This window comes from Myiozetetes cayanensis, unplaced genomic scaffold (assembly GCF_022539395.1).
Source record: "Myiozetetes cayanensis isolate MyiCay16 unplaced genomic scaffold, myiCay2020 scf3, whole genome shotgun sequence".
NCBI classification, from domain to species: Eukaryota; Metazoa; Chordata; class Aves; order Passeriformes; family Tyrannidae; genus Myiozetetes; species Myiozetetes cayanensis.
The window spans coordinates 9,800,154-9,812,324 of NW_026087521.1; the positions used below are offsets into that span (position 1 = coordinate 9,800,154).

General features: G+C 36.6%; 1 protein-coding gene across 5 annotated transcripts in view; it reads left to right on the forward strand.

Annotated features, from left to right (window-relative positions):
* CACNA2D1 (calcium voltage-gated channel auxiliary subunit alpha2delta 1) overlaps nt 1-12,171 on the forward strand; it is an 843,568-nt gene that overhangs the window by 340,915 nt on the left and 490,482 nt on the right. For all 5 annotated transcript variants that reach the window (XR_007630104.1, XM_050325466.1, XM_050325463.1 and 2 more), the window contains exons 19-20: nt 6,719-6,790; nt 7,616-7,687. Coding sequence is in view for 4 of the 5 variants with exons in the window: in XM_050325466.1 (XP_050181423.1) it covers nt 6,719-6,790; nt 7,616-7,687 (144 nt within the window). In the remaining variant the exon portion in view is untranslated. The remainder of the gene's footprint in view (nt 1-6,718; nt 6,791-7,615; nt 7,688-12,171) is intronic.

Genomic DNA, 12,171 nt, shown 5'->3' on the forward strand with positions numbered 1-12,171 from the left:
CATTGCCTCGGGTCCTGTCACTGGTAACCACAAAGAAGAGATCAGTGCCTGCCCCTCATCTTCTCCTTTTGAGGATGTTGAAGACCCCAGTGAGATGTCCCCTCAGTCTCCTTTTCCCCAGGCTGCACAAAGGACTCTAAGCAGCTCCTCATGTATCTTCCCCCAAGCCCTTCACCTTTCATGAATGAACAAGATGAACACAAGCTGTCAATGCAGACAAATAAGGCCAGTAAGGTTTTTGAGCTTTAGTGTCATCCTACTCATATGTTATCTTTCAGTGTATAGTACACTTGAGAGAAACTTCTTGATGGAAGCCTGTATTTTCTGCCTTTAGGCAAGGAAATAATATCATTTTTTTTTAATAAAGTGGATGTATATCATCACTTTTTTCCTCCCAGCCACATTCCTAGGCAAGACTAGCAGCAAGTCCTTGACCTGTGCAACTTTCCTTCTATACTCCTGTCATAGCTACAAGAGGCAGACCCTATTTTCACTGCTTCACCATCTTTAATTGTCAAAGACAGAAAAAGAAATTAAGAATTCATCTACATATTTTAGTAATTAATTCAATTCTTAAGCTGGGGAAAGTCTGCTTTGTGAATACTTGAATTAATTTCCTAGTGAATTAATTAATGTGTTTGAAATCTTTTGCCAAGTGTATAATGCAAGAAGAAAGAAAAAAGTACTTCTGAAGAAAAGTAAGAATAACTTGATCATAACTATTAATGAAATATCCCTTTTGAGTTATTTTTAAAGTCTCTTTTAAAAAATAAAGGAAAAATGGAAAAGAAGGTTTTTATATAGACTTCAGAATTGAGAAGGACTTCAGTTTCTGGATATCTGTATTGGGTTTTCACGTTATAAGAAATGAAAGTTTTGATTGGACAATTTTGATTGGTGAAATATTCAGAGACAAATATTTGTATCATTACTGACACAGTCTTTTCTCAATTAGAGATTATAGTAATTCAGATGATGACAAGTGGCCTATTTACCTTTTCCTTATATGCAAATTAATCTATCTTTTCATTAACAGGAATAATATAAGAAGAAACAATGCAGTATTCTCATTTTAGACATATTCTTGTGAGAAACTGATGGATATAGATTATGTTCATCTCGTATATGCTGTTATCTTGCAGTATAGGATTATAACATTGGAGAATAAAAAGCTTTGTTAACTCAGCTCATCTGAACTAATCCAGACAGTCTGAGATGGATTATTAGGATACTAGTTGTCATGATTGCTCTGTATAGTTTTTTTTCCTGAAGGGATATGGAAGTTTAGAGATGCTTTCCCATACTGCTCAAATGTTTGATTTAGATTATGCTTAAAACAGGATATTTTATAAGTGATAATTTTTATGTTGTAGAATAACGTCTAAACGTAATATTAAGCCTATGCATTATTATTATTGTTATTGTTGTTATTAACAGTTACGCAGACTAGACTTTTTCACTCCCAGTTTGTTTGGGGTGGTGCATGCTATTCAGACTGATACAAGAACTACGTTTTAAAACTAAGGTACACTACAAAGACAGATGTATTTAGAATTCATGGAGTTTCTTTAACATGCCATATTAATTTTAGTTGAACCTCCTGGTAGCTGTTAATGTATTAACCAACAACATCTTAACCCTCTCTACCAGCAATTTTTCAATAGATGTAAACTAAAACATAACTACGCCTTTACCTTTGAAGAGGTGAGGGTTTCTTAGTCTTCCAATGCTTCCTTCTTCTGAGTGTCTTCTGCTTTCCTTCTGAAATTCTGTTTCCTTAAATCACAACTGGTTCAACACAATATTTTGATGAGTTGTCCTGCAGTATCATCTCACAGAAAGAAGGCCCTAGAAATTTAGAACTTGTAAAGCTATTACACAACTGCTGAAAGTTAACAAAAACAAGTTCAAAAGCATAATAAAATCATTAAAAACTTTGGCATCATGTTCTTATTTGCACATGAAAACTATGTCAAAGCATAACATGAGAAATCTTCTTTTTCCATTATTTTTCAGTTTAGTATAGTTTTAAACTGCTTTAAATGCCATTTTTTATTTTTGTGTAGTTATATTACAAGTGCTTCGTTTTATGTTTCACTGCAAATTTTTTTTGTGTATCTCTGTGTATGTGCATGTATTTTTCCCATTGTCCTGGGAGAGAACAGGTGGATATGCCACCAAATAAACATAGTCACTGAAGTGAATCCATTAAGCATGTGTTAACAAGCTTAATCTTAAGATTTTGAACGTGGCAAATAATTCAACTTCTCAGTCTATTCTAAAGATTATCATCCTTTTGTTCATTTTTACTATGGTTCTGGTCAAAATTCATTTAATGATAGTTTTAAAAATCCATATGCCTTCAGTGAGGTCCAGTATTTTGTCTTCCAGTTTGTGGTTATTTAAGAAATTAAAGAGGACTTGGGTTTGAAGAGCAAATATAACAAAACAAAAAGTGAAATCTTTGCATCCTATATTTTATGCTGTCAGAGTATGTGGGAGGGAGAACTCTGTTAAATTAATTCACATTAACATATGTCTGATTTTTGTTTCCCTAGACGACACCTGTATGTAATTCTGACAGAAAGCTCAGAACTCATGATCAGAATGAGGGCTAGTCTCTGCTTCCAGTAAATGTACACTGGAGAGTATAGATGTTGAGGAAAACCTTCTATTCTATAAGTAGGCTGTTTACTAATAGTGTAAAAATATAAATTACTGCTTTTTTGTTACTTCAGCAAATTGGTGTGGGCATACCAAAAGTTAAATTGAGAAAAAGGAGACCCAATGTACAGGTAACTTTGGATGGAGGTGATTAGTGCATTAGAATGCATAGACCTGGATATATAATTAGAAAGCTTCTGCCCTGCTTACTAGGAAAAATCTAACTAGAGAATTGTTTATTGTGACAAACAGCTTCCAAAGCATGAAGCTTGCATCCTTCCTTGTTTAAATAATAGAAAACATGCTACTGGCTGTAGTGAAGGGCATTCCATTAAATTATAGTGCTTTACTAATAGGTGCTAATTAGAGTCATGCTGTAAAAATTCTTCTTCGGATTTTGAAATTAATTTGAAGAGTGGAAATAAAAAGAGACTGCTTGTGCTAGCTTTGCTTGCATATACCCAACGTCAAGAGAAGATCAGAAGATCATTCTTATGACTTTATTGATAAGTTTTATTGTATGGTATATGCTGTATAAGATGACTGAATTTTAGGTGAACTGTTCAGGTTTTTTCCTGGGGAGTCAGAGTAGGGTATATGTTCTATCTGCTATTTACACTGGGTTTCTCGGTTTAGCAGACTCATGTCCAGAGAATTAATTGCTGTTAACCTGAACAGGAAAATTAGTCGTGTTTATGTAATGCAGTCCCTGAGCAGAAATCACTTAGTGAAAACATAAAAATCATTAAAGAAATAAATTAACTATGTAACTAGCAAAATAGTAAACTTAAATACAGTATGTTATGTTAATTTCTTACGTATATGGGAATCTATAATGCAATATCTGTGGCCTGCATAGCAAGTAAAACATGGTGTAAAATACTGATCTAAGTCAACTCAGTGATTTCACCAAATTTTGGGTGGTTACTTTTATACCACATGTAGAAGACCACCTCTGTGCTGGACTTTTTGTTTGTGCACTGGAGAAAGCAGCACTGGAACATAAAAGAATCTCAGTTTTCTGAGCACACCTTGCTCCACAGTGTGCTGTGGTGTGGTTTGGCTGGTGCTGGGTTTGCCTGGCTGTCCTTGCTGCCCAGTGAGGTGCAGCACTGGAAAAGCTCTGGGCTCCCATCCACTCCAGGTACTCCTTTGTCTCCATCTGTGGCCCAGGATTTTGCTGAATTCTTACCATCATTTCTTTTAAAAGCCTAATAGCCTGTGTCTTCATTAGTACCACAGATAAGAGTAGGAACGAGGTTCCTGCAACACAGCAAAGAAGGCTTTCCCCTTCCGTAGAATTTGTGAGAATACTGACCTCCCAAAACACATGACAATGATATTTTAATTACCACTTCTTTTTTATGTTGCTGCACCAGTTCTTTCTTTCTTTGTTTCCTTCTTGAGTTGTCATTGAAATTATAGATCCTTACCTTTATTTGTCATGCTGAAAGTGGACTGCACTCCTTTTGTTTGCATGCTTCATTGCTAGTGATTTACTTCTGTTTTGTTAAGTTGTGCTGGTGAATGTGGTGGTGTGCTTACTCCAGTCATGTTACATTCATGACTGGATAATGAGAAGAGCAAACTGAAATGTAAGTTTGTTTCTTCATGGCTTGGAATAAACCCCACTAAATGGCAACCTTGGAAACAAAAATTATGGAGCCCAAATACTAGTAAAAACACATTTCTTGGGGGAAAAGATGTAAGGGGGAAATAGTCTTCAATTTAAAGTATGGGTTTAAAAATATTCTAATTTCAAGTCATTTTCTTTTTGCCTCAGGCACATCACAGAATGTATTTATAGATGCTTTGTTTCTTTGCCTATTAAAAGTCATTAATAAGTATTATATAAAAATGTGCAGTGGTGCAACATAAGTCTTAAAAAGAACAAGAACAAACAGTTAACGCATAGTGGAATTTTGTCAGACTGTTAAAATTAACTAGTTTTTCTTTGGGACTCCTTGACTATGGCTAGCCCAGGTTATCATTTGAAATGACTATTGATCTTGATTTGATGTGATGGCTTTTTTTATTTTATTTTTCTTTTTTTTTTTTACCATTTCTTTTCTTCTCTGTTCCTTGTGTATTGGAATGGAATGTGAACTTCATAAATGCCTCCCCTGCCATGCCAATGCCTTCATGCATGCTGTTTGGGTTTGACCATGCTATTCATTACCCATTGCATGTAAGATATTTAAATTTTTATTTATTTTTACATATTAGCCTTTTGCTATTTCTTTTGAGAGTGTGGATTTGTTGGTGGGTGGAAAGCAACTGCATAGCAATGATTGAGTTGCTTTGAAATAGTAGAGAGCATATGTTAACGTTATTATATTAAAGTTGCTAGTTTTATCTATCCTCTATAAAAAGAAATGTAAAAATTTCCCTGAAGTTTTCAGTAATACCCAGAATCTTTGTCTGCAATCCTTCCAGTGCATATTCTCTTTCTGAGAATAAATTTATTGGCTTTTCTCTTAGCAGACAGTAATCGCTTCTAGCATTATTCTGTATTACAGTCTTTAAAATAAGCACTACTTTTAAGTTCTTAGTGCTCCAGAGTATTATATGAAGGTATTTTCTACCAACTCTGCAGGGTATTGTTTTCTTCCACTATGAACTGGAAATACATATATAAATTGTTATGAAACATGCTTGCATTCTTTGATTGAATAGTCACATTTACATTTGTCAGGTAACTTTGCCACAGAATGTTAGGATAGAAGGAATATAATAATAATTTTGAAGGAAGGGACTTTAGTCCACCCTGTAAATGTTAGTATAGGTAAATCACTGAAATCTCTTAAAAATGTCATTGTCAGAAATTACACTAGTCTTGAAATAATAGTGTCAGCTAATGACAAATTTTGTGTTGCTAATTGTGTGAGAAACAGCGCTCAATTACTGAGAAAACTAGGCCTTGAGATCCTTTCATGTATGAATGGGGCTATTAGACAAAGTAAATAATTTTCAATCAAAAAATTAAGAAAACTTGACCTTTTTTTTCATTTTCTACTCTGAACTGTTATATTTAAATGGTTAAATCATATATTGCCATACTTCTTTTTCTAAAGAAATGCCTGCACTTTTAGCTGGGTGCACTAAATAATTGGGTTTATTATGACCTCACTTATGGGTGATGAAGATTGATGATTTTACACCACACACAATAAAAAGTCAATGAGGCTTAGGCAAAATTGCTAAAAAAAAAGTCAGATTCCTTACAATTCATATGGAAGATGGCTTTGGCCAAGTAAGTGCAGGCTGCGACTGAGAAAGGAGCCAAGGCCAGAGGGTGGTCTGGTCGTGTTCAGCAGAGCTCCAGTGGGCTTCCCACACTCCTCTGGGGCCAGGGTTACTACAAATGGAGACCACCAAAATTCTCTGCGCTCTATAGTTGAGGGTTGACATCATTTACATTCCTTAAATCTGGGAGCTTGGGTTTCAGTATTTCTGTGCTACAGGTTTCCATCTCCTAAACTGAGATAACAGTACTGATGTCAAGAGAAATGTTTTCAAAACTGCAAGATATTCAGGGAACACCTTTTGAGGTGCCTTTTTGCATCTTGAACCATAGTCCATTCCCAGTCATAACAGCAAGTCTGTAGTCTGCTCTTGGCAAAACTGCAGAAGGGTACAGTTGGCTGTACCTATCTTATTGGAAAGACCTCCCAAATTCATCTTTCCCTTCTAGGGGACAGGACATCTAGTGAGACATTCATATCTGTGCTCTGATGTGTCTGCTTCCACCTGTACAATCTGTGACATACCAGGAGAAGGGAAAGCAGCATCCCAGCGTGAGATCCATCCATAACAGGCTGTGGACAGACACTGGCAATTAGTGTTAATTTGGTTTTCGCTTAGCCAATTAACCTCTCTACTCAACAAAATAAAATAAATGAGCAAGGGGCACTAGTAGTGCTAGAGGAGATTAAAATAGATGGGTAAGTAAACCCAGTTAAGTAGGTTACTTTGGAATAAAAGGATTAGAATGATTTGTAACATTACAGTACTCTGTCTTTATTTTTTGATCATTCAATATCTTCTGCTTTAGAATCCTAAATCCCAGGAGCCTGTTACGCTGGATTTTCTAGATGCTGAATTGGAAAATGATATTAAAGTTGAGGTAAATAACCTATTTTCTTAGTACCTGTTGCTGCTTTGTATAACGATTGAGAAGCAATACATGTTATAGATTTTGAATGGAAATTTATTTCACTATAAATCTGAATTTTAAATTTGAAAAGAAGATGACTTTATGGAGATGAAATTATAATTAGACTAATTAAGTTCCAGTGTTATTCATAGGCAAGGGCAATGAATTATATTTCTTATCATTTTGAAAGATACCACGATTTCTATTTAAATTATTCTTCTTCATAAAGTAACAATTCCTTGAAAGGGGAGAGGAATAGAAAAAATTTTCAAAACAGAACACTTAATAATAGAATATCAAAATATTATTTGAAATGTTTTAGAAGTGTTTTCCTATCTCTTATTAACACAAGATTATTACTGTGAGAAAGAGAACTGAGAAAAAAAGTTAAGTGTTGACAACAAGTTAATTCCTCTGTATATTTTTCAGTTACTGATTTTGCAATACATTCAGAAATCAGAATTTCTTCACTTAGTTTGAAATTGTTCTTTCGTGACATTAACTAGCATTCCTCAGTATCTGTCATATTCTGCCTTAAGTTTCTTTGAAAGGGCTACTTCAGAGAGAAGTTTCTCTCAAACTGGTGCAAAAATGTTTTTGTGAATCAGCAGTACTACATCACAAAGATGTGCTGGGAGGCACAAGGAATACTAGACAAAAGTTGTGACTTTCGTATGCATTACTGTTTTCTGTGTTTCTGTGAAATATTTTGAACACTGAAAAGATTATTCATGTTACATGCAACACTTATACCTTTTTTTTTTTTCCCTTTTCCCTTTTCTTCCATGCCAATAGATTCGGAAAAAAATGATAGATGGAGAAAGTGGAGAAAAAACTTTTGAAACACTGGTCAAGTCCCAAGATGAGGTAAGAAAGGAACACAAGGAATTACACTTACAGGAACAAACCAAACCAGAAAAATACTGTGAAATGATGAAATGCTGTGATGTTCATTTTGTAATGACAGTTTGTACCATTTTTCCCTCTAGATTTGCTATTTTGACTGGCTTACAGTAAAAAAAAATTATTATGTACTTAGGAAAAAAAGAATTGTTTTGTTCCTTGGTTTCTTTGGTGCATCATTAATCAGGCAGTTGTTGATGAGGTCTTACACTCTGTTCACCAGGAAATGGACCCAGCCTACTTCTGTGTATGAATCCCAAAACAAAGTGCTTAATTTGCTTGTGGAGATGTCTGAGGATGGGTTTGGTGGTTTATATTGTGGTTGAATGGGAAGAAAGTATTGAGAAAAAAAGTAAAGTTTTTATGCCATAAATGAAGACTATTTGGATAAGCAAATTCATCTTACAGTTATATCATGTACTTTCTGAACAGTTTGTTGAGTTCTTTATTTTAATGCCCAAAATGCTTATTCCTGAGAAACATTGCTACTGTTTTCTTTAATGCACAGCAACATTTCCTAGCAATAGGAAATACTCAAAATTGATCCTTTAATGTGTACTCTTCTTCTCTGGGACCTTATTTAGAAGAAATCATTACTGGTGTTCTAAAGGAGCAGTTCTGGCCAGAGCATGCCCCCCAGTTACAGTTCTACAACAGCTTTTTGAAACTTTTTCATTCTGAATATAAAACATATTGAAGATAGCTAACAATGACTTAGCAGACACTGCACAACCTTATATATAAGTGCACTATAACAATACTTGCCAGAATTTCTTGGAACTGTGTAGTTAATTTTCCATGTATGGTATAAGCTGTCCTTTCCTGTTGATCTCCTGTAACTTCGACATTGCAACAACTCTGCTGTTTGTACTTAAGTATCAGAATGTTCCAGAAGAATTTTCATCCTTCTCATAAGACATATGTTGTAGAAATAAACTAATCAGGTTAAATTGATAGGAAATGGGCCTCAGATAATGGGAGGGCAGGAGGGCATATTCTGTTAAAAACAGCACATTCCTTACTTATATTCCATTCAACATCTTAACTGGTGTTAACTTTTATACTACTTTAAATTTTGACCAAAAGACACCAAGTGACTCCCAATATTGAGCACTCCCTCTTACCACTCCTCTAAATCATTCCTACATTGAGTGAAGATTCTTATATTCTTATTCTCTCTTTGACAGAAAAAAGTTTTTTATATTCCTAGTCTATTTTTTCTTTAAACATGGTAGAAACTTACTTGTGTTCATGGGTGAAAATCAGCAGTAGCACCCATGTTGTCTTTGCTGAATGAGACTGAAAATAGAGCTGAATTTTCTCAAATGTCTCAAATGTCTCAATAGTTCATCCATGCTGATTTCAGAATGTCTACTTAGTTCATGATCAGTTGAATCTGCAACAGGCCTTTGGAGACATACTAAGTACTGAAAGGCTACAATAAGGTCTCCTTGGAGTCTTCTCTTCTCCAGGCTGAACAACCCCAACCCTCTCAGCCTGTCTTCATAAGAGAGGTGCTCCAGCCCTCTCACTATATTTGTGGCCCTCATCTGGATCTGCCACAACAGATCTATGTCTTTTCTTTACTGATAACCCAAAGATGGACATCTCATAACTATTTCTCAGCTTCTTAGTATCTGCACTGGATTTAACAAAGCACTCTGCTTCTGATGGTGCAATTTAATAGGAGTGCAAATAAGGACAGGACACCATGCTTAAGTTCTTTGAAACTGTGCAAGGTGATCTTATCTGAAAGATGATTATAGTGATTATTGTATAATCATGTAGATAGCAGAATTACATTAATCTCTATTAGGAAAACCAACTCAACTCAGGCCTTATGCACTTAAGTTGTCCAGATACAAAGCATGCCTTAAAGTTATGGTCCTTGACCCTGTGGAGTCCTGTGATCTCATTAAATGTGCCCACACCACTTCTCTGTATCCAGCTTCATAATATCTTTCACCCCTTTCCATGTTCTTCTATGGCAGAGACCTGTATCAGCAGTCCCTTTGCCTTCTGTCAGTACTCTACCGTGTGCTTTCTCACAATAAAATGCCAAAACCAAGCTTTACAATGCTGCTTTACAATCTCTGGGTAAATCCTGCTGTGTGAAAAAAAAAGTGTCTTTTCCTGAGTGGTTCCACTGGTGGAGGGTGGTGAACAAAGGTCCTTATAGGGCAGAGGAGATAAGCCCCACTGGATGTTAGTTCTGCTCTCTCACCTGTGTCAGGAGCCCATGCTGTTTAAGATGCCAGCAGCCTATTCCTTGAAGGGAGAGTTGGTCATTCCCGACAGAGAGTCCCAAATCCTGCTGGCATCTGTGCTGAAGGATAAACTGCTCCAGAAGGGAGAGACTCCATGCTGGGACATTTTCAGATTTATGTTGTTCTATTTAAGGTGTTCCTTTCCAAGACTATGGGTGAAAAGGGCTCTGTGTAGGTGATCAGAAGACGGAGGGTTAGAAGGTCACAAAAATACAATAACATGGTTAGAGTTGTACAAGAAATTGCTTTGATGGCAAACATGTTGAAGAGATTTCAGGCTGTTCTTACATTTCTCAGGCTTTGTGATACAAAAGACCTGAAACAGTTTGTCCTGCAATTTGCCCAAAGAGGGAGGGAGGGAAGCATTGCAAATGCTGAAATCAGTGACAGCACCAGGGCAGGAGGGAGGAATGTAACATCCCTGGGTGCGTGAGAATGTGCCAGTTACACACGGTCCAGACCACAATCTGTGTTTAAATAGAATATCCCAAGCCTTTTGATCCCAGATGCTTCAAGTGCCAATGAAATTAATTACCCTCACCTTCCCTTGCATCATGGCCCAAGATTTCTTCCTCTACCCAGACCTCTCTGAGAGAAGAAGGGAGCAGCCAGAGCTGGCTGGCAATGATGACTGCTTCAGGCCATTACACCCTCCCAGCTCCAGGCTGCTAGAACCAGAATAAAACTGCTTTAAACCACGGGCCGTGCATGAGCCATGCATCACTTAGCACTTGATAGCTTCATATATTTTCTTATAAAAAGGGCTGATGTGGTCGGTTGCTCTGAACTGACAGTTGTAGTCTTCAGGCTTAAAATTTATGTTCTTTTTGTTTTGCTTTTTGGTTTGAGTTTGCATTGCTTTCCTTTTGTATTGCAGCTGGCCCCAGCAGTGTCTTAGGAGATGACTTCATACTACAGCATAGACACTGGACTCGTAGCAAGCGTGGGTGGGGTGTGCTGGAGTCTCCCAAGGCCTCAGGGGCTTTCCAACTAACAGAGAAGATGCCATAGGAACAAAAGCATTGCCACATTTGGCAGCCGGGGTGGGCAGTAGTGAAAACCAAAGGGTCACAAAAGCTGCAATAATATGTGTGGGTTCTTTGGCAGAGATCAGCTGGGGATGAGATGGTCTCAGACCGCCCAGTAGTGAAGGTAAATGGGAACTGGTGTATGAAGATGTGTGATCTTCTGGGTTACCTTTGGAGGAAGGTTTCAACCAATTTGCTTTCAAGCATGCTCACAACAGGCTTTAAAAACAACCTAGTTCTTCTCTTCCTTGCCTCCCACCTTGAGCACTGCTTTTCTGTTGTGGAGATGCGTGCCCAATTTGGAGGGACTGCCAGCACTAGGTTCAAATATCTGCTTAGTCTTAAGCTGAAGTAATAGTATGGGCACATCACTGAATACAAGTAGGCTTGGATAGAAATCTCTTCAGCCATCTTTTAACCTTAAATGTGAAATATATCAGGGCATTAGACATTGATATTTACATCTTTTTTCCCATTTTTCTTTTATCCTTTTTTTAATTTTCTTTCCAAAATTACTATTAAATTATTTAGACTGTCATTCTGTACTGAAAAGCAGCCACCAGGTAATGAGAAGGTTTCAATTTATAAGTCAAATAAGACACCTCTTTTCCACAACCCTGGTCATTTCCTCACTATCGTTTTACCACAGGGAAAGAAAGAGGGCAGAGATATACCTGTGGTACCTTTCACCAATGTTTGTCATGTTGCAGTGCAACAGCTGTACAGTCTTCATTGCTGGCATACTTACAAAACTCTGATTGTAAAAGAATAATATAATGTGTTGCAGCTGGCATAAAATTATAGTTTTCAAAGTGAAAAACTGAGTAAAAGGATGTCATCCAGGTGGATCCATGATTAAATCTATGGGGAACTGTGGGTCTCTGTGTATGACGCTATTTTTCATACCACAAGAAAGCAAATGGTAAAGTTTATTCTAATATATTAAGTTATTTAAAAATAAACATTTACTTCCGTGTTTATTTTTTCCCCCAAATCCAAGGCTCTCTTAACAAGATTAGAAACACATGTAAGTTTAGCATAGGGTGTATACATCTGTGCAATCAAGATTACCTAGCTGTGCCTATAATTATGATTCAAATTTAAATGCATTTAGCCAGTAGTGCCAGTAGTGCTGTGACATGAAAGGACAGGC